Here is a 23,410-nt window from a genome sequence, read left to right as displayed (position 1 = left end):
GGAGGTCTAAATACCATAAAAAAGTCAATTTCCCCAAATTGATATATTTATGTAATGACATTCCAATTAGGATTCCAACAGGGACTTTAAAAAAAAAAAAATGTAATTAGATAAATCCTCATATGCAAGAATAAATGCCCAAGTATAGCCAAAGAAATTATGAAAGGAATGAAAAAAAAACCAGTTGTTTACAAAGAAAGCAGAAGCAAAGTGTTAAATATCTCTATAACTTAGGTAACGAGTTCCTATGTGTATCATTATTATTTTATGAAACATAAAAATGTTTCATAATTTAAAACAAAAAGTTTAAAGACTGTGTCTGAGTTTGAACTATGTTCAGCTGCACATTTTAAAAGTCAAAAATAGGGGCGCCTGGGTGGCGCAGTCGGTTAAGCGTCCGACTTCAGCCAGGTCACGATCTCGCGGTCCGTGAGTTCGAGCCCCGCGTCAGGCTCTGGGCTGATGGCTCGGAGCCTGGAACCTGTTTCCGATTCTGTGTCTCCCTCTCTCTCTGCCCCTCCCCCGTTCATGCTCTGTCTCTCTCTGTCCCAGAAAAACAAAACAAAAAAAAGTTGAAAAAAATAAAAGTCAAAAATAAGAGTGGCTTTTCAAAACCCCTATTATTACATTCCTCTCACACAAAGTAAGTCCAAAAGTAGAGAGTTGAGGGCTTATATGGTGGCCCCCAGGGCCATCAAGGACCCAGGCTCTTTTTCTTTTTCTACTCTACCATCTTAGTACATGGCATCTATCCTCAAGACCACCTCCTGGCCTCAGCCATCGTTTCTAAGTATAGGTATCGGGGAAGAGAAGGAAGGAAACGTCACTGAAACCTCACACAACACTTTTACCCATGCTTCCTTGGGATACGTTTAGTCACATGGCTACATCTAAGGGAGAGACACCGAGAAAAAACTTTATGCTGGGGATATGTGCCCTGCTTCACATTTATTTATTTTCTTCTCATGATACCTATGTGTGATTTGTGGAATGTTATTTGGTAGTGTAGTAAGAAAATAAAAAGGTTAGGGGTGATTTATTGAAAACGTTTAGGCAACAGAGGAGCAAGCAAAAAAGCTAAACAATCTTAAAATGCTCACTAAAACTTTCCCATTGTACCTGTAAGGGAAGGAAGGAGGCCTTATAAGATCATATCGTTCACAGACAAGTTATTTTTATAGAAATAAAAGTGGGTTGGTTGCCAAATAGTGATTTTACTCTCATGACTCAGGGGAGAATCATTTCCTCAGACATCCTACATCTGAACCTCAGCGTAGGTATGTTTTGCTTGCTCTGCAGACAGCTTAAAAATTTGTAAATTGTTTGCTACCATTGTTTTTTTAAAACCGTATTTCAGATGCCAATCCCTATGTCAGCTTTTTGGGACAGACTAGAATATCTGGCCATCCTGGGCTGCAGTCCCTTGGTCCAGAGCAGTGGGGACAGCTGTCTCTCCAGCTCGCTCTCCCCACCCTACTCCTCACTCACGCAGGCGTCTGCCCCGTGCCTGCAGACGTGTGATTTTGTCAACTTTGCTTTAGGAGTTCACAATGTCTTTATAAAGAGCTTTGCTCCCTGACTGCTGTCTTTGAGCCCGAGGTAGTTTCATTGGAGCCATTTGCTATTCCTGTGTGTTTGCCAAACCCTGCCCTGGCTCTCTGTGCTAAGTTCAGGTGAAAGGAGAACCACTGCATAAAGATAAAAGAACTTGGTACAGGGACACCTGGGTGGCTCAGTCGGTTAAGCATCCAACTTCTGCTTAGGTCGTGACCTCAGAGCTTGTGAGTTCAAGCCCTGCATTGGGCTCTGTGCTGACAGCCCGGAGCCTGGAGCCTGCTTCGGATTCTATGTCTCCATCTCTGTCTCTGCCCCTCCCATGCTTGTGCTGTCTCTCTCTTTCTCTCAAAAGTGAATACACATTAAAAAATTGTTTTAATTATATTTTAAAAAAGGAATTTGGTGTCTATAGGATTGTATTTCTATATCCTAGATTTGGTTCATTCCGCTCTGAAGTTCAGGACCTGGATCAGGTCCTTTCCTTTAGGTCCTTTCCTCCTCTGTGACCCCGTGTCCTCTGTTTGCTACTCTGCTAGCACACACACCAGGTGTTCCCATGACAACTGAAGGGTTGCCTTGGCCCTGAGGATTCACGTCCGTGAATCTGCCAGCTGCATAGTAGGTGCTCCCTGAATGTGAGCTCTCAAAGCCACTGGAGTGCTGGACGAGGCTGGCTCGTCGGAGGAACAAAGAGCCACAGCATGGCCCTCATTTCATACAGAACTTGCATCCTCCTCTGTAAAATCTCATTTTAAAAAATGCAATGAGGTATCACACCTCCCACATGGAAACTCTGAGGGAATGTGCTTGGGACTGTTCCACCGCCTAATGATCCACTCTGTGTCAGGACAGCTGCAGAATTCATTCACGTTTAGTTTCTTCATTTGGGCACTTAAAATCTACCATCATCAATGTCTACTTTTACAAATACAATTTTCAGAGTGACTTCATGGAGTTCGAAATCAAATGACAAAATCTTTCCCATTGAATTCTTGTGTCTGTAGGCCAAATTCATATAGGAATGAATTTATAAAGATTTATTCATAAATTTGTAAAAGTTTGGTACAACAAAAATGTTCAACTCATTATTATAACATTCTTATTACTAGAGTTAGAAAAAAAATTTTTAATGTCTATTTTTGAGAGGGAGAGAGAGACAGAGCACAAGCGGGGGAGGGACAGAGAGAGAGGGAGACACAGAATCCGAAGCAGGCTCCAGGCTCTGAGCTGTTGTCAGCACAGAGCCGGGTGCGGGGCTCAAAATCATGAACCGTGAGGTCATGACCTGAGCTCAAGTCTGACGCTTAACTGACTGAGCCACCCAGGTACCTCTTTATTACTAGAGTTAAACCAGATTTAGAGGGACCAGGACACATTTTATTAGCAAGTTATTTCACTTACATATTCATATCTCATCCAAAAAAAAAAAAAAAAACACATTCACTTCATGAGTTCATGGTATGGCACCCAGGAATATTATTTGGGAACTTGGGGTAGAGGCACAAAATGATTACTCAGTGTACATATTTCAGAATGTACTTTTAACCATCCTGGGAAACAATAGAAGTGACAGGAAGTCAGACTTCAAAATCACCCCACTGCTGACTTGTTGCCTGGGGACAAACAAACCAGCTGTATTTTTGAAAAGTTCTGCCGAGTATTTCATACCCAGGCATAAGACACTTAATCTTTATTTTAGGAACTCATCCAAAATGTGTACCTCCCCTTAGCTTCACGATCATTTACAATGACAGTCATCATTACAGAGCAGTCTGAATTTATCGTTCTGTCTTTGAAAGTGCTCATAACCCTTCTGTGCTTTTCTTTTTCAGTATAATAAAGTGTACAAGAATCTAAAGGGGTTTTCTCAAAATGGAGAGAATTTCTGCAAGCAGGTCACATCCATTCTTCAGCAAAGGTACAAAAATGCACGTTTGCAATAAACAGTTCTTCTTTCATTGCAGCTAGCAATATGACCGGAGGAGTGATTACAAGCTGTCCTACTTTCCAGAACTCCGTGTTGTATTTTGGTACTGGAGAGATTAGTTTGAAGAGTGATTCTCCTCTATTGCACACTTATCACTTGGGTGCCATAAAAATCAGGAAACGATAGGAATTAATTCTGCTTGCGAAGGCTCAGTCAAGTCTCTTTTGACTTCGCAGACTGAGTTTATCAACCCCCTCCTGGGGCACTCCACTGGGCCTGATGTATATGCCATTATTAGATTCCCATACTGATGGCAACTGTGAGTTTACATTTCTGTCTTCCTTACCAGGGCAGGGGCTGTATCCTATTCATCTCTTCATGTCTGGGCTTTCGACTTCCTCAGTAAATGTCTCATGAATGAAAAGTGATCATTTTCAGCATCATCTTCTCTTAATACTAGATGTGATCATGTGTAAAGTTGTTGACTATGCTAAAATGAGCACACCTAAGTCAGTCAAGAAAGTTACAGAAGTTCCTGCTTAAAATTAGAGAACCCAAGAACTGAATTGGGCCGTAAAGAGTCCTTAAGTCATTTCCCTATATCTAGACAGCTCTATAATAAGCAACCCTAAAGAGACCTCCAGAAGAGTTAAACCTATTCTTTTAAGATAACCCATTTCAAATTTAAAGTATTGCATGTGTAGTATATATGGATCAATTGCATCCTGCATTAGTAGGACGAGAGCAAATAAGAATATTAGCTTTATCAGGAACAATCAGTAAGGCCAGGGAAAGATAAAGGAAAGCTCAAATAGGCAGTTATTAAAAAAACAAAAACAAAACAAGCAAACAAACAAACAAAACACATGTTTGTCAAATGGAGTCAAAAAGAAAAAAATTTAAAATAAGTTACTTATATCTTAATAGCCAATTGCTTTGATTCTGAGAGGAACAGGGAGGAACAATCTGGGAGGGAATTTCTTCTTTAAAAAAATATTTATTTTTTTAGTCTCAAAAAATTATTTAAAATGGGACCAGTTAGCTATTGTACAAATTCAACCCATTACCTAGATTAGAAAGCACCCCCCTCCTGCAGATTGGGAAGGATCTATACATATTTTAGCCATGCATGTGACCTGGATTAAAGTCCTCTGGGCCTTGATTATTTGGTGTCCCTGTGTTCAAAATTAGTGCCCCGTAGACAGCAATGAAGACAGAAGGCAGGTGATAAATAATGCTTGGCAAATGGACTTAAGAATGAATGGAATAAATATGGGGGAATCAGTGCTCCGAACTGTCTTATTGTTTTTCCCTGTCCAGGTCATTCCAAACCTCCACGCTGCCACAGACACATCTACTTTATATACAATCACAACCTTCATTTCTTACCTGGGTCTCTCAGAGTTGCTTCCTAGGGCTACTATCCTTCCTAGAGTTATTCACATGCAAAGCCTTCCACCCATAGGTTCTAGAGCAGCAAACAAGCTCCAAAGAAGAAGAAACACTTGGGTAGCTAAGAATGTTTCTCTCCATAGTTTTACCTTCCTATGGAGTGGAAATTAGAATTTGAAGATCTAAAGAACAGTACTGGTTAGCAAAATTACTAGCAATTTTCTGGGATAAAAACTGCATAGCATACATATGAGAGGGGAATCTAATGTTTACCTTGACTGGAGAAATTATGCTAGAAATTACCTTGACTGGAGAAATTATGCATAAATTAGGTCATTTATGCAATAGATGCTTTCCTGGACATTTTTGTAAAGCTGAACTTATACAACAATTAAATAATTTCTCATTAACCAAGATGCCATTTGAGTTGCTTTATATTTACTCCTGATAAATGTGCTTTTGGCAATGTCTCCTCACACCTGAACTTCTGGTTCTCCTTCCTCGGCTCACTTGTTTGATCATGTAATTAACCTGAAGGATGTTCACCCACACTAAAAGAGTAGGTATTTGGAGACATTTTTCTAACAAGCTTTCTTTTTTTTTTTTTTTTTCTTTCAGACACAAACTTTCTATTAATCTTTGAATATGTAACACATTGTGTTCTTTCCCACCTATATTTCTATATATTAGCTGGCAAATACAGAGTCCACTTCACTTGTTAGAACTGGGTTTTTTTCCCCCATGGGGAGTGATTCCGAAGTCACTAACTCTTCCTATAAGGTATTTGAACTGAGTTGACATAATAATCATAACAAAAGGAGGAATGGTCACAACATAATTGGTACTATACTTGCCTTACCCTTTCCATTCTGAGAAATCAGTATTTATTACCTTAGATACACAAAAGATAAGAGCTAGGCCATCAGCCATCCTTGTAAATGGGTAGAGTTATTATATATAAGTCAATGATACCTTTCCCCTGTATTAGAAAAATACCTGGAAAGCCAATACTCTTTTTAAGATTTTATTTATTTATTTATTTACTTACTGACTGACTGACTGACTTACTTGAGACAGCAAGCATGAGCAGGGGAGAGGCAAAGGGAGAGAGAGAGAGAATCCCTAGCAGGCTTGGGGCCCCATACCACAACTCTGTATAAAAACTATTCAGTTACTTAGAGTATAGACAAGTAATGAGAAACCCCATTAGACAAGTAAATGGTACTCCTGGAACACGTATAGTAGGCATTCTCTGTGAAGGTTATGACATAGAAAATTATGAAGACAAATCCAGTGGCCAGGATAATAAAAGATATAGTGAGGAAGCATATGGGGCTTCTTAGGACTAAAGGTATATCAGTCATATAAAATACATTCAGTAAATACTTGTAGATTGAAAGAATAAATGAATGCAAGATAGTTAAAGGTTTCTTTCTTTTTAATTTTTTTTTTGTTTTTTAGAGAAAGAGAGAGAGAGAGCATGAGCAGAGGAGGGGCAGAGGGAGCAGGGGGGAAGGGGGATAGAGAATCTTAAGCAGGCTTCACACAAAACATGAAGCCCAGTGCAGGGCTCTGTTTCAAGACCTTGAGATCACGACCTGAGCCGAAATCAAGAGTTGAACGCTTAAGGGACTGAGCCACCCAGATGCCCTTATTTTATCATTATGCCTACATTACTAGAACAAGGTCTTTACTGTCCTTGGATTTTTAACAATTCCAGACACCTTGCTTACGAATACATTGGAATGTGTTTCCGCATGGCAGTTCCACATTAGCACATGGCTACAAGAGACAGCATCACAATCAAGCTTTAAGTCCAGATAAATGCTTCATTTCCAAGCTCAGCTGCCTACCAATTTGTTCTAATTGGTGGTGATAGAAAAGTGCAGTTATTATTAAAACATCATTTTGCCTGGCAATTCTGCAATTCATGGTCATGCTTAACTTCTTTTATCCAATTAGCAGCATCAGTTTCCCCCCCCCCTTTTTTTTTTTTTGTAGTAGCAACTCTGATTTAGCCAGAAACACACAGTAGCTCCTGACATGCCTAATGTCAAAGTCATCGGGTTCACTTTAACACAATTACAGATCGGACTTAAAGGACAAAGGCACATTCCCCAAAACTGTTTATGAATGTTTGGTCCCCTGCACCCTCACAGCTAGGGCTCAAACAGGCTTTCATGGGAAAATCAATTGTTCTCTGTAAGGAAGCTTCAGGGCAGGTTTTCAAATGGCAAGTGCCACTGGTCTGGACATTAAAATAAATAAATAAATAAAAAGAAAGAAAGAAAAGAATGAAACAAAGAAATAAGTATAGTTGGTCATTGTTCCATCCACGATTCATTGCAGATGCTGTCAACAAAGGCATAAATGATTGAAATGAAAATATTGATAAATCCTAAACTTTTCTACTCTGCCCATGGCCTGAGTGATCTTCTATGGCTTCAGCTCTTTTTTGCATATTGGTGACTCATACATTTATATTACCAGGCAATATGTCTTATCTGTACTCCAAGCCATACATCTGACACTCTATTGGGCATTTCCACCTGGGTGTCCCATGCAACCACAAAGTCAGCCTATTCAAAACAAAGTTTATCAGCTTTTCCCCAAAGTGGATACTCCTGGATGTTTTACCATGGTGACTGGGACCTCTGCCCACCCAATTAAGCCCAATTATCTGGGAGTCACCCATGACCCTTCTTCTTTCTCACCTCATGACCAGATCTTCATGTTTCTCTCTTTTAAGCACCTGTTATACCCATAGCTTTCTTATCATTTCATGGCCTCTGTCATTGTTCTGGGGGGAAAAAAAATCTCTTAACCTATTCTTCGTCTAGGAGTACTGCCTTGAAGTTGTGCAGTTTGTACACTGCATAAAAGCACCTGCAGGGGCTGCGTGAAAGCAGAAATCTAACCCACTCTCCACCCTCGAGCCTTGCACCTTGGCTCCGAGCTGTGCCTTTTCAAAGAATCTCCTTTTTCTAATGCAAGCAAAGTTATCTCAACTAGGGAGCTGGCAAGGGCTCTGCCCCTATCTCTCTAACACATCTTTCACTCTGTGACCACGACCCTGTTTAAGACTCTTCAAAGGATTCCATGACCTTTAGTATAAAATTCAGCCCTCATAGCATTTTATAAAAGGGCCTTTGAGATCTGGGCCCTGCCTCCTTATCCAATTTGTCTCCCTCCATCTACCCATGACCCCCACCCCTCTTCATCTAAAGAACCACTGGTAGTCACAACTCCACCTTGTGTCCTTGCCACCCCTCCTACCAACTCCCACCCGCCCTGATGGGTCCCTGAATTTGTGCATACTGTATCCTATGTCTGTTAGACACTTCTTCACCTTGGTTACCAGTCTGCATTCAATAGATCTCCAAGATTCAGCTATCCCACTCATGTGAGCCTTCCCTGACTCCAGTTCCATCTCAAAATGGTACTCCTCAGGGATGCGGAGAACTTATCTCTGCTCTAGATCCTACTACTCTACACTGTTACAGTCTGTTCACTTGCCTGTCTCTTCCACTGGAGGCTGACCTCCTTGAGAGTCTCTGTATCCCATGTGACCAGCACAGAGCCTAGAATAGAGCAAGCGTTCAACAGATGTTTACTGAGTGAATGAATGTGTCAGTGTAGGAGTGACTTTAGGCAGTCCTATCTTTTAAGAAGTTCAAGTTAGGCTATTTCTGAGAAGCAATAAATAAATGTGTGAAAGAAATTTACTTACATGGTATATAGATTATTTTGAACAAAAAGCTAGACAAGAATGACGAAACACTGAAGATACCATTTGTCCAGCACAATCTACAGATCAGGCACTGTGTTAGATATGTCTTATACTTGGTGTCTTTCACTTTTTTAATTCTCACAGCTCAATGCAATGTGACCATACTCTCACTCATTCATAATATAGAGATGGGGATGTGGAAAAAAAGATACATTTTGATTTCTACCCAGCTCAACACACGCTGGGTGTGAGGGCATCTGGCCACCGGGCACTGCCACTGTGGGTATCCCAACATGCTCAAGGGGTCCTAGTGTAGCCCCCTTCAGAGTCTTAAAGTCCTCTGTGGGAAATGACATCAGCGGCCATTAAGCCCAGTAGCTTCTAAATCTGGTAACACGGGGGCCTGGGGGAGCCCTCAGGGGCCACTTCAAGGAGTGAGGAGAAGTTAAGCGGGCAGGGATCAGCTCCCTTGTGACTCCCTCTCTCATTATATCAGAGTGTAGTGTTTCTATGACATGGTGAAATGCTGTACACAATTTTGTTTTCCAGCTAAAAAGTTAGGCATATGGCCCTTCTTGTCCATTTTACCTGACTCCCCCCCAAAACAACACTTTCACCTGATTCCACTGACCTCACTCAGTTCAGGAATTACCAGCCATGGAGAATCTAAAGTTCTGGAGCTACCATAGCTGTGTACTCTCTGGGCCGGAAGTGAGCAGTAACTGAGTGACGCTTGAATTCTGGGCAGCGAAGGAGGGTCTGGTCCTCGCATTTCATCTTCTCATACTGTTCTTAACAGCCAGAATTAGGGCAATCGATACTGATGAGGTGGGCGTTGTGGGCTAGCAGAGAGCCCAGGCACTCGAGTAACAGAGAGCTTCCATGTGAAAATGTCCTCCAGATGGCTAATAACTAACTTTTAAATACAGCCTAGTTATAAAATGGGCTTAGGACCATCTTCCAAAAGGCAAACTGATAAGGCTTGGGTATAAAATATCAATATACCAGCCCCCAAACCAGAAGCTGCTGCTGGTGGAAAGTAGGAAACCAGAGGTGGGACTGATTCACAAACATTTTCAGATTACTAAAATTTCTTCTTAATTCATAATGAAGGGATGGCTCTGTTACCTGCTGTTTTCAAGCTTGAGAGAGGCTTAGTTCAATTTTAATTAATTCCTCATAGACACAGGGGCAGCTACAGTCTTGTTTTTAAATCACTTTTTATCATCTTAATTTTAATAGAGCAGGATATGCTAAAATTGATGACATGGTCACTTATATTCTTACAGTTTAATTTGTGCTCTATCTAAAATATTGAATCTGATACCACATATTCTTCCTCTCCCCTTTCTTTCAAAAGTATCATTTATTTTAAAATTGAAGACAAATGTTGATCTTTGACTTACTGGTTGGTCTTCATTATTACTAATGAAAATTTATTGACCTGCCTCCACATGCTGAGAGGAAATTAGAATATAAATGGATTAAAAGTCAGTGCATGCCATTTCCCTGGTTCAGGATCTTTAAGGCTCACTGGAATATTCTGAGATTGAGTTATGCATCAAAATATATATACATACATCATCAATTTCACACGTGCCAAGACAGTTGCTTGGAGGAGAAATCTCGACCTCTACCACATATAGTAGCTATAGGGCTAGAATATTAAACAGAGTGTTCTTACAAGCTTGTTTCTGATTATTTTAATGAGGGAATGAAAATTCTCTGTCTCGATTCGACATTAGCTCTGCCTCTCTTAACTCCCTTTACATTATGGAAACCGTGATAAAACAGCTCTCTTCAAAGGACTGAGAAGAAACCAATGTATACAGGGGTACACTTGCCACTTTTGCCTTGGGAAAACACTGAGGTCAGTGCATTTCTGTTCAGGAATTCTAAAAGGATATCCATCTATCTACCTATCACCTATCTATCTATCGATCGATTGATCAATCGATACATATATCCACACATACTCTTTATTAGACCATAAGCACAGACGAGCCACATGGCAGTGTTTGTTTCAATTTACAAATGTCCCGGTTTATAAAAGTAATAGCTCTCTCTATGCTTGCCAGTGGGAACATGGCTTCTTAGAGCAATTTTCTCTGGGGAGGAATTTACTCATTAACCTCTGTTAAGATGAAGGCCATTCGTTGCCAGAGGCAGGGAACTTTTCATTAGTTGGCAGACTCACCAGAAAGAGAGCTCAGAGTGTTCCATTCCTCCTGTACCCACACCCATCCTCCTGACCTTGTTTCATTTCCTTCTAACTGGCAGGGTAATCTGTTGAGGATTCTCAAATTGTTATTAGGGTTTAAAATGTTGGCAGCCAGCTTTGCTTGGTCAATTTGAATGCTGGGTCTAAAACCCTTCAGGGTCACCATTATGCTGAAGGTGGAGGGATGGTTACAGGTGCTCTTCAAAGAGGCCGTGACCAACTTGGTCCGGCCTCAGAGACCTACACTGATGACAGCTGATATCACAGCCCCCTCCCTCCCACCTTCCAGACCCTTAACACCTCCTCCACGTCTGGGAACATGACTTATACTGATGTTTCCAGAAGATTCCCGGCAAGCTCAGTCTGCCTGTGCTGAGGTTGCTGTGAGTTCGGTCTCTAGCTGCTAAGCCACCAGGAGCCTTGGTGATTCAGAACACTGCCTTTAAAGGCGAAGTGAGAGGCGGTGACAGTTTTTAAAAGCACTTACCTTTGACTTCCCCCGCAATTCTCCATCCCCAGCCTCTTCCCCACAGTTTCAGAGGCAGGAAACCGGAAGGACCAAGCAGGCAGTTTCTCAAGCCCAGACTGCCTGGTTTCAAGTCTCAGCTCTGTCACTTCTTCTTATGTGACCTCAGGAAAGTTAATGGGGGTAAACTCTCTGCGTCTTGGTGTTCCCCTCCATGAAATGGGGAGAGTATGTGTGCCTACCTGATGGGAGTTCTCCCAGATTAAGTGAGGAAGTTTCATGCCTAAAACACTTAGAAGGGTGCCTGGCATAGGAAATGTTGGATGTCGCTGTTTTGTGGGCAGGCAGAACACAAGTCAAGCATCAGCAACGTGTCACAAGGGATGGCAACACATTTATCAAGGGGCACTGTTTGGAATTTTTAAGCTCTATTTCAACCTGTAAAACTACAAATCTGCCCAGATTTCTAAGATACTTGTGTGTAAAGAGAAATGCTGTGTGGTAATCGAATCTCTTTAGGCTGGTTTCCTATTGTGCTCAAGCAAAACCCAGCAGAAGTCCTGGGGCTCGGAAGCAAAGCTCAAAACAGAAGAGTATTAGCTTCACAGCCAGCAGGACCCTTTTCCTTTCTTGATGCCAAAAGCCCAACATTTTCCCCCAGGTGAATCTGATTTAGTTAGCAATTTAAAGGAAAACAACACTTCCTTCTGGCAATTGTCCTTTTTATTTCCGCCTGGCCTCTGAGAGACTCCTTGTACGGCCTCCAAGAACATCCTGAAAGTGAAAATGAATTCTGAGGAAAAGGCTGTGCCCAACAGCATTACCTGTTGTGTTAGAAGCCATTCTGGATTGTCCTGGAGCTGATGGATGAGCAAACTGTGGATTCTTCCCCCAACACTTCCCATCTCTGTATATTTGAGGTGTTCTGAATGTTTAGAGATCCTTTTGGGTACATAATAATGGTACTTGAAAAATTACTATTTATTAAGAACTTGTTTGGTGCCTAGCACTTAGCTGAGCAGTACGAACACTTCATCTTATTTAATGTTCTCTGTGCTGCTTCCAAGAGAAAACGGAATGCTAAAAAAGAAAGTCTTAAAAAGCCTTCTGGTTAGCAATGGACTAGGTAAGTGGATCTAGCTACTCCAAGGGTTAGAAAGCAGTGTACTCTGACATTAGGACTGAGCAATGCATCAGGGCAGGAATGCATCGAAATAGTTTAAAATTTTCAAAAGCTGTGGAGCAAGAACAGATATAGCAGAGACCAGTTAAAAATTCTAACCAAGATCTGATGGGAAGTCCATTCAAGACTTATATACTGAGTGCCTGGCACTGTTCTAGGCCTAGAGATATAGCAAGCAGCGAATGAAACAAATTCTGGTCCTTGTGGAACTTACCTTCTAGGGGTGTTCACAGAATTGTTCATAGAAATATACTGAGAAAATATGTGGTGTAAGACAATGGTTAAGTTCTAGAACATAAAGAAAGCCTTAAGAGAATATATAGTCACAGGGTAGCCTCTGAGATAGTGATGTTTGAACAAAACCTGTTGGGGTTTATATGAAGGAGATGCCATGTGGTTATATAGCAGGAGTATCCAGCAAGGGCCACAGCAAGTGCAAAGGCCCTGATGCAGGATGGCATTTGGCTACTAAGCAGGAGTACAGTAAGCAAGGGGATGACTGGTAGGAGAGGAAATAGAGAGGGAGATAAGTGTCAGATTATGCAGGTCAGTCCAGCAATCAATCTAGGTATTGAGCCCTTCCTAGGTTTGGATCATTTGCATATTTTAATCATCATAAAACCTCTAGAGGTGGGTCTGATTACTCCCTTTAAGCAGTAACTAAAGCCACTCCAGTAAACAGTAGAGGTCTGGGCTTCTAGAACATCCAAATTCATCAAGGTGATGGTCTCTCCCAGTTTGCTGCTGACCAGCATTCTCTCTCTCCATCGATTGGAATATATTCTTAGAGCACAGAAATAGCTTTTTAAATGCAATGATGTATTTACTTATCAGCTTCATTATTTTAAAATACTTGCCACGACCATTACTTACACTTGGGAAAGGTTTGATTCCAAATGGTGTTTTAAGCAACTAGGACTTAATATGCATGCTACAGTGACTTTCTTTCAAATAGTGGTAAAGATAACTTAAATCACAGCTATACTAACAGGGAAAGATGAATAGAAATTTAACAATAGATCAATAGCTCATGATCTCTGGATTCCATTTTATACAACAGAGCTATCTTTCCCCGTTCGATCCATGATATTAAATTCTAATTTCATTGCACTGAAAAAAATGCAGGTATTAAGTTAGTTACTAGAGAATTCTGGGATTGTTTTTCCAATGAAATGAAGTCATAAATCTAAAGATATGTTATAATAAAAATAGAATTCAAAGACTAAAAGCTATGCAATAATAGTAACAAAATAAACACACCCACTCTGGTCCAAATTAAGAAGGAATACAATATAAATTGAACTTAATGTCCTACATTTGTATTATCTTCAAAGAAAGTGAGAAGATTGAATAAGACTATGTCTTTATTTTATCTATAGATGGGCTTATAAGTAGGACATGGTAAAATCAGTTTAAGATAACGGTGATTCAATCTATTCAAAAGAACCGAGGAGTTTGTTTTTGGAGGCATGCCCAGATTCCCTACTGAGTCTTGTCCTGCATAGAAAGTAACAGAAATTCATTTTCTAAATCTAGTTTTGGCCCCTCTGCACTTTTCCATTAGAAAGCTACTTCTTGCTGTTTGTGTAGGAGCTGCTGGGTTGAGAGGAGTGCGACCTTCTCCCCTCCCTGCCATGGCGTGTGCTTGTCCACTGGTATCAGTGTATTCTGAAAAGGGGGAGTCATCTGGCAAAAATACAACTTTGCCTAGTGTGCTCAAGGCTCCCATTCCACCATATACTGTGAACTTTGTTCATACCAACTTGCGCACAACAGACAGCCCTACACTGTTATGAATTAGCAGCTCACCAAACAAGTGCTGAGTCTTAGGGTACTGGCAGAGCTGCGGCTCGAATGTCCAGAGTTTGAGGCAGGGGGACTCACCATTCCAGCCTGGGTGCTTTTGGAAACCTGAGTCACGGGGGCTCCATGTTTGCACCAACCAAAACCTGGCGTCATTGGCACCACAGAGTTAACACAACTCAGAAGTGGTGTGGTCTGCCCTGGGTGCCTCAGCCTTACCAGAGCTGGTCATGTCTAAAGGTCATCATATCGAGGAAGTTTCTGAACTTCTTTTGGTAGTTGAAGATGAAGTTGAAGGCTACAAGAAGACCAAGGAGGTTGTTCTGCTTCTTATGAAACTTAAGGCTTGGAATGATATCAAAAAGGTCTAATGGATCTCAACAAAGGAGTGCTGGAAATGGCAAAGCGAGAAACCACTGTCGTCTTCAGTGTGGGGGACCCTGCATCATCTATAATGAGGACAACGGTGTCATGCAGGCCTGCAGAAACATTCTTGGAATTACTCTATTTAATATAAGCCACTGAACATTTTGACACTTGCTCCTGGTGGGCATGGGACGGTTCCACATTTGGACTGAAAGTGCTTTCTCCAAGTTAGATGTTCTGTATGGCACTTGGTGTAAGGCATCCTCCCTCAAGAATAACTACACACTTGATACACACCTTAGCAGAATCTGGAAAAACCCAGAGATCCAAAGAGCCCTGGGAGCAGCGTGCAGGAAGAGTCATCACAGAGTCCTGAGCAAGAATTCACCAAAGAACCTGAGAATCAGGTTGAAGCCAAACCCATATGCCAAGACCATGTGCCGGAGCACCATCCTCCGCCAGGCCAGGCGTCACAAACTCTGGATGGATGAGGCAGCAGCCATGCTAAAAGCCATATCGGATGAGAAGAGGGTTCCAGGCAAGCAGTCTGTGGTAGGGAAGAAGGGAAAGAAGCCTCTTGGTGTTAAGGAGCAGAAGAAACCTTTGATGGGAAAAAGCTGCAACTACCAAGAATGCAGAGGCTGAGAAGAAGCCTGTAAAAAACAAAGAAACCCACCATGGAAGAAAAAATCCTGCTGCATAAATTTACATTTGTGTCTTCTATAAATGTTGAATCATTTTGGGCAGCTAATTTTTTTTTTATTTTTTAAATGTTTATTTATTTTTGAAAGAGAGAGAGAGCATGAGTGAAGGAGGGGCAGACAGAGAGGGAGACACAGAATCCAAAGCAGGCTCCAGGCTCCGAGCTGTCAGCACAGAGCGCAACGCAGAGCTTGAACTCAAGCCACAAGATCATGACCTGAGCCGAAGTCAGACGCTTACTTAACCAACTGAGCCACCCAGGCACCACCCCTGGGTAGCTAATTTTGAATAAAGACCTGATCACGGGCAGTGAGAAACAAAACAAAGAAAAAAAAAAAGCAACTTCTTGGCTAACTTCATCATAATTGATCACTTCATTGCCAGCTATTATAATCTAGAGCTAATCTGATGGTGTTGATGTCCCAGAATAAGTAGGAAAGTTTTCCATTGTTTGCTTGATGAATTAGTTTGCTAGGTCTGCCATAATAAGGTACCATAGACTTGGTGTCTTAAATAACAGAAATTGATTGTCTCACAGTTCTGGAGGCTGGTAGTCTGAGATCAAGGTGTTGGCTAGGTTGGTTCCTTCTGAGAGCTGTGACGAAGAATCTGTTCCATGCTGCTATCTAGCCTCTGGTGGTTTTCTGCCAATCTTTGAGACTCCATGGCTTGTAGATGCATCACCCCAATCTCTTGTCTTCATCTTCACATGGCATTCTCCCTGTGTGTGTGTTTGTCTCTATGTCCAAATTTCCTCTCTTTATAAGGACATGGCCATATTGGATCTGGCCCACCCTGATGAACTCATCTTAACTTGATCATCTGCAAAGCCCCTATTTCTAAATAAGGCCACATTCACAGGCTCTAGGGCTGAGGACTTTAACATCTTTGTGGGGGTGGGAAGGGAATACAATTCAACCCATAACTCTAGTGTAGAAGAAGGTTAAATTAAAAGCTCTCCCTCCGTAGGATCCTTTTGGATATCCTTAAGGATTTCACCTAAGGACAAGATGATCCTTATAGTAAACAAGTCGTCTCTTTGTGCAAACATGGAATGGTCAGCCTGATCCCTCCTTCATTTGTGTGTGCGTATGTGTGTTTGTCTGCCGTTTGGCCAGAGCATCCTACCTAACAACTATCCCTTTGCTAACAGGTCAAACTTGGAGATTAACTATGCCAAAGGACTTCAGAAACTAGCAATCAAGTTAAGCAAAACATTACAGAGCACCAAAAAAAAGTAAGTATCTGTAAGAGGTAAGGCAAAATAATTCTTAAAAGCTATCAAAAGTGACATATGTCGATTCCCAGCTTCCTCTTATAAATGTGGAGGAATAATGTCAAGCACGGCTTACAGTTCTTGGGCACTTACTATGTGCCAGGCACTGCATTACAAGCTTTTATAGATGCTCTCCTTTAATCTTCATGATCCTTGGCAAGTCTTCTTAATTGTCCCTATTACAGACAAGGTCTTGAAGCTTGGAGAGTTTAAGAAACTTGCCCCAATTACACAGGTATTAAGTGACAGAACTGGATTGATCCTGTGTCCTTACAATGTCTACACCCATATTCATAAGAAGTCCCAGTGATAACATGTTACTTTAGAAACAGTGTCACTGAGTTGGAAGGTATTGGAGTCAAGAAGTGTGAATCCCACTTTATCTCAACTCCATGACCTCCAAAGAATAACCTGGCCTCCCTGTGCCTTGATTTCCTCCACTGTTAGATGGAGTAACGACATGTGCTTCATTGTGTGTATGTGTGTGTGTGTTTAAGCCTGGGGGAGGTGTGTATTATATGATATCACGTATGTAGAGATTAGCTCATCGGGTCCTGAAAAACTGGTGGTTCACATTTTCCTTAGTACATTTCAGAATGAAGTTGATATTTTCTTCCAGGGGAGAGAAGAAAGATATTGGATATTCTAAAAGATATTCTAAAAATGGATGGTCCATCAATGATAATTTATAACAAAGATTCTTGACCAATACTTGCAGGTGTCATCCTAAACTGGAAGTACCATTGCAAAGACCACTTTTGATGGTGAAAGAGAGAGGGAAAGAAAAAAGAAGCCTTCTGGAGCTCACATTCCTATTCCTCCTCAGAAATCCTCTGTAATAGCAAATAATGGCTTTGAAATTGTTTGACTTTGAGCTCGATTTTTAGGACGGTACTTTAGTAGACTGCAAAGGAGCCAGTATAGCAGAATGGTTGAGTATAGACTTTATTTACGCTGACCAGATTTAAATTCTACCTCTACCCCTCATCAAGTGGGTGAATAGGGCAATTTATTTTACCTCTCAGTGTGTATTTAAAATGGAAATAGAACCTATCTCATATAATTGCTGTGAGGATTAAATGAGATAATTTTTGAGAAGTGTGTTTAATTCCTGGCATAGAGCAAAAGCTCCGTAAGTGTCCATTATGATTTTGATTACTCCCTAATTACCCCCTAAAGAATGAGAAGTGTAGGGGTGCAGGGGGTGTGTCTTGTTGTGTTGTAATCCTGGCATCCAGCATAGATGCTCCCAGAGCAGTGGCATGTCCAGAATGTTTTGTTAATAATAATCATTGATTAATTAATAAACTTTTATCTATATGAAAATCTGTGTTAGCTACTTGGATAGATAACCTGAACTATTTCTATTTTAAAAGACCAGTTAAGGGGTGCCTGGGTGGCTCAGTTGGTTAGGCACCCAACTCTTCATTTCGGCTCAGGTCATGATCTCATGGCTCATGGGTTCAAGCCCCACATCGGGCTCTGTGCTGACGGCACGGAGCCTGCTTGGGATTCTGCTTCCCTCTTTCTCTGTCCCTCCCCTGCTTGCTCTCTATCTGTCTCTCTCTCAAAAACAAATAAATAAACATTTTTTTTAAAGTTTAAAATAAATAAATAAATAAATAAATGACCAGTTAAGTGAAGGTCAGAGAAATCATGTGATCTTTTCAAGGTCAAAGACACAGACCCCTCTGAGGCCCAAGCTCTAGGCTTCCTGCTCTGCTGCTCAGCTCCTCTGAGGATCAAATGTCAGCTTCTCTTCCCCAAAGGGTGCCTGAGTTCCTATTTATTTATTTATTTACTTATATACTTTTAAAGTTTATTTATTTATTTATTTTAAGGGGGGGTGCAGAGAGGCAGAGAAAGGGAGAGAGAGAATCCCAAGCAGGCTTCTGGCTGTCAGCAAAGATCCCAACATGGGATGAAGCCCACTAACCATAAGATCATGACCTGAGCTGAAATCATGAGCCCAAATCAAGAGTCAGATGCTTAACTGACTGAGCCATCCAGGCACTCCATGGGTTCCTTTTTTTAAAAATCAACTCAGGGCATGTGGGTGGCTCAGTGGGTTGAGCGATCGACTTTGGCTCAGGTCATGATCTCACAGTCTGTGAGTTCAAGCCCCGCATCGGGCTCTGTGCTGACAGCTCGGAGCCTGGACCCTGCTTCAGGTCTGTGTCTCCCTCTCTCTCTGCCCCTCCCCCACTCACGCTTTGTCTCTCTTGTTCTCAAAAATAAATAAACATTAAAATAAATAAATAATCAACTCTATTGAAGTTTAATTTACATGCAATAACATTCTAAGTAAATGGTTTGGTTGATTTTGATATATGTATACAGTATGTATACATATATCAAAACATAGACATTTTCATCACATCAAAAGATTCTTTGTGCCTGTTTGCAATCCTTTCCCCACTTAAACAACCACTGATCTGCTTCTTATCAATACAGATTCATTTTGTGTTTCCTGCAATTTCCTATAACTTTGAGTCTATAGAAGGTAGTCTCTTGTCTCTGGTTTTATGCCTGGCTTAGGATATGCAGAAAATCTGTCATCGTCTGGTGTATCTCTCCAATTCTCTGACTGCAAGGTGCAACCTAAGTCATTTGGAGGCACAACCTCTGCACCATCCCCCTTCCATCAAAGTCTACACAGGCCTCTGTCCCTGAACTTTATTAATGCAATTGAGCTTATTGTTCTGGCTTCTGAAGGCCAAGGCTATGGGCTGCTGTGAGCTATGCCCCTTCTGTGGGAGAAAATAACATCACACTTGCTAACCCTCCCCCTGTGCCGTTAGGGAGAGGTCAGTGCTCTCCTTTCATGAAGTGGAGACACTGCTTACAAGACAACAAAATATCTGAGCTGTTGTCCTAAAAGCCAGCAGGAAACGGGAGCTGGACCCTAACCCCAAGAGCAGTACATGGGCCGTCCCAGGGCTCTTGGGTCCTTCACCACTTAACTTTTCTGAGCCTAGCTCAGCTTATTCATTCATGGGATGAGGAGCCTGAAAAGATTGTCTTTAGGTCCCTCCACCCCTACCTACCACATGATCTTCCACCTGTTCTAAATGCCTTCTCACCCTTGGCTACTTTATTTTCCTGACTTTCTACAGACATGAAATGGAAAATGAAAACTGAAATGAAAAATGATGGAAAGAAAGCCATATATGTAATGACTATAGTGCAAATCAGTAAGTTGGCAGAATTTAACCCCGTGGACAAAGTGAAATAAGATTAGGGAAATGAGTGCAATTGCTGAGTGTAGTGACTCAGACGGGATGCTGTATTTCTCAGACTTTACTGGGAAAATGACACCCACTCTTGTGCTCCCTGTTTTTGCCTCCAGCTGTCTCGTCAGTGCCTGGGCCTGGGTCTCAGAGGGCATGAAATCTGCGGCGGACCTGCATCAGTGAGTGCCCCCACCCCGGCTTACTCCAACCCCCAGGGAGGCATAAATATTTAAAGTGGGTGTGCTACAAATAGTCTGCTTCAAACTTGCCCTTAACAGATAGACTGGAACACGCCATTTTATTTCCCCAGAAAATAATTTGGAAAGTAGATATAAATCCTAATACTATGCTTGTGTGTCTTTTATGTTCTATTTCCAGAAAACTTGGCAAAGCAATTGAGTTGGAAGCAATAAAACCAACTCATCAGGTCCTGAGTGTACATGAAAAGAAGAGAAAATCCGTGAGTCAAATCTTAAAGCAAGATTTCTGTCTTTGACCCTAGGAATAAACGGTGATCGAAAGTGATGCTAGGTTTCAGGAATTTGCCAGAATAAGAAACACAAACTCAAGATTTATCTACAGAGATGTTTGTTAAAGCATTGTTTACAATAGTGAAAAACTAGAAACATCTTCATCATCCAAAAATAAATCATGATAATTTGAATGGCATATTATGCAAGCATCAAAAATCTTATTATAGAAGAATTTAATGATATGGAAATTTTTTCACTATATAGTGTTAAATAAAAATGATCTCAATTTTTTAAACTATTTGTAAATATATGTATATATGAATAGAAAAAAATCTAGAGGAACCTCCTAAGAATATTAATAAGAATTATATCTACATAGTGGAATTCAAGGTTATTTTTATTTCATTTATTGTACTTTTTGTATTTACATTGTTTTTCAAGGAATAGATATTCCTTTTGTAAACAGGAATTATATGCACAATTTTTAGAAAGACGTGCTTTTCTGTGCTTAACAGCTTCAGATTAGGTAAAGGCAATAATGGATATAGTCCTCAAATAAAATTAGAAAAAAAAAAAAAGAGAACAGCTAAATACTTTCAGGACACCTGGTCCTCTTATCTAGCGCATTCTGTAGTCTTCCTGTCTACCTCTCTTCCAGAACAGTTTCATCCGTGTTTCTTTTTCTTTTTCTTTGTGTGTCATACAGTTGTTAAGCACTTTAAAATATATTTTCAGGTGATGTGAAGGGGTGTTTGATTAACACTGCTTAGCTCTGATAGGGGTGAGGTCATGGTCGCTATTTGTTTCAAGGCCAGGTGCAGGTAAGAAGCAGTAATGGTGGTCCTTGTGAAGGAAAGGGGTGGTGGTGAGGGGAGTTTCAAGTGACCACAGCCTGATAAAGCAGGTCCTAAAGGTAATAAGTTAGTAAGATGAGGGAATTTGTAAAAGTCCTGATGGAAGATAAATGATCCGAAAACATTTTTATTCAGATGCATTAAACTGAGTCAGGAAATGGATTTGATGTTTGTGTGAACCTATATGTATTTTTACCAGAACGGATGTTCTGCTGAGGGCTGGGGTGATGGGGGAAATTTACAGTAATTACTAAAAAGCAATATAATCTTCCACCTTCACAAACAAACTTAATAAACACTGAACACCAGTCAATATTTCATTAATTACAAAATAGTTCTCATAACCCCGTATTTATATGATAGTCACTAGCATTTCCTTAGTACTTACCATAAATTAGGCACAGTGACATTATCATTATTATCACAGTGCTTTGGATACTTCATTCCATGATCCCCCAAATCGCTGTCCAGTTCAGAGTCTTCATTTTGGCCTTTCTTCTCCTTGCTGCTCCCCCAAAACCCCGGCCCACTCTCTCACAGAAGATAAAAATGAGCATTTTTTTAAAAAGTGAATTTGTTCCACATTTCACAGAGTCAAAAGTGACATAATGCACAAAATTATTTTCATCGTATTTGTTACATAAATTGTATATTCCAAATTTAATCAGCTGGTAACATAAAAGTGCAATGTTGCTAGGTCTCAGTGTGGTTGAGTGATAGCTGAGCTGTGGGCCTGCAAAAAAGTCTACGGTCCAGGAAGAAAAAGTTTTGCCTCATAGAATCTGATCTCCTTGGGGGTTGGCTAGGGGCATTTTTATCATTATTGTCCTTTTGGCTGTTGAAAAGCAGGAGAAAAGTTAATTATAATTAAGAATTCAATCTCTTTGAGGGGTGCCTGGGTGGCTCAGCTGAGCATCTGACTCTTCATTTGGGCTCAGGTCATGATCCCAGGGTCGAGGGATCGAGTCCCGGGTGGGGCTCCGTCTCCCCCTCAGCTCCTCCCCCCTGCTCACGCACACTTGTGCTCTCTCTCTCTCTCTCTAAAATAAAAAAATTAAAAAACAAATTGTTTTAAAGAATTCAATCTCTTTGAAATTAAAACAGTATTCATTTCAGGGGCCATGAGACACTTCATAAAATTAGCACAGCCAGGACTATTATAGATTGTCATGGCGCTAGAAGTTGGGCCACGTGAAATGATGTGGAAGAGCCAATGGGAGCGAAAGTGACGCCAGATTCTGCAAGACCCCCTCCACACAGATTGTACACATTTATATTGTTTCTACAAGTTTTTATATAGTCACATCGTTTACGTAGAAATCATTCTTTTACCAAATGCACTCAAGCTAAATCCTGTCAAGAGATTTTTGACATGGGGAAAAGATAGTTTGACTACTTTTCTCAGGACTTTGAAATTCCTATGAACTGTGATCGTGACTGTGCCAGAATTTATAAGCCAGCCCCATGACTCAACAAAAAGAGAGAAAATAAAATCATTTTTCTTTTTTTCTGTTCATAGCTTGATAATGAAGTTGAAAAGGCAGCAAACCTTGTCATTAGCAACTGGAATCAACAAATCAAGGCAAGTATACATACAAATGTCATTTATGTGAACTCAGTTTTTAGGATTGAAACTTTTTGCCTTTGCATGAATGTGATCATGTGTTTTAGTGTTAGTCTTTCTAAGTGCTAACTGAAGAGAAACATGTTTCTTCACCTGAGTTTTTAAATAGATATATCTTTCAACTAAACCAACAGAAGAGCAGGGGTCTAAATATGGTTATTATTTATAACTAACAGACATAGCATTTATTGTATGCCACATGCTATATATTTTTATTAAATCATCACAACACCCCCCCCCCCCAAAAAAAAACCCAACCCAATGTGGTATGTGACCTGTATTGTTCCATTTGACAGATGGGTGGGGAAACTGAGACACAGAGAAGTAAATCATATGCCTAAATCTGGTTAATGGTTGAACCAAGAATTGTTATAAGTCGTTGGGTTCCAGAGTCACTGCTCTTACCCATTACACTACACTGACTGCCTCTCTTTATAATCTGTAACTTAGGGCAGGAGACAAATACTATCTGAGTTTTGGATTTATCATTCATAGAAGGGCTTTCGTGATCGCTGTGTCACTAGTGAGAGGAGTACCGTGAAGGGTGGGGAGCGATATGTAAAGAGGAACACATATATTGATCCACAAATATGTATGGTCCGC

At 40.8% G+C, this 23,410-nt stretch overlaps 1 protein-coding gene and 1 pseudogene across 5 annotated transcripts in view; both read left to right on the top strand.

The window, feature by feature from the left end:
* Positions 1–23,410, top strand: part of NOSTRIN (nitric oxide synthase trafficking) — a 60,327-nt gene that overhangs the window by 5,594 nt on the left and 31,323 nt on the right. For 2 of the 5 annotated variants that reach the window (XM_060621495.3, XM_060621494.3), the window contains exons 2-7: positions 3,390–3,475; positions 16,501–16,584; positions 17,342–17,458; positions 19,973–20,035; positions 20,235–20,316; positions 22,703–22,765. In XM_060621495.3, the coding sequence (XP_060477478.2) occupies positions 3,390–3,475; positions 16,501–16,584; positions 17,342–17,458; positions 19,973–20,035; positions 20,235–20,316; positions 22,703–22,765 (495 nt within the window). The remainder of the gene's footprint in view (positions 1–3,389; positions 3,476–16,500; positions 16,585–17,341; positions 17,459–19,972; positions 20,036–20,234; positions 20,317–22,702; positions 22,766–23,410) is intronic. The other 3 variants (XM_060621496.3, XM_060621497.3, XM_060621498.3) reach the window with 3 other exon arrangements.
* On the top strand, positions 14,075–15,348 carry LOC144617308 (large ribosomal subunit protein uL4 pseudogene; annotated as a pseudogene).

Source organism: Panthera onca, chromosome C1 (assembly GCF_046562875.1).
Source record: "Panthera onca isolate mPanOnc1 chromosome C1, mPanOnc1 haplotype 2, whole genome shotgun sequence".
NCBI classification, from domain to species: Eukaryota; Metazoa; Chordata; class Mammalia; order Carnivora; family Felidae; genus Panthera; species Panthera onca.
Note: the sequence above shows the minus strand (reverse complement) of the source record. Positions and strands in the feature narration are given on the sequence as shown.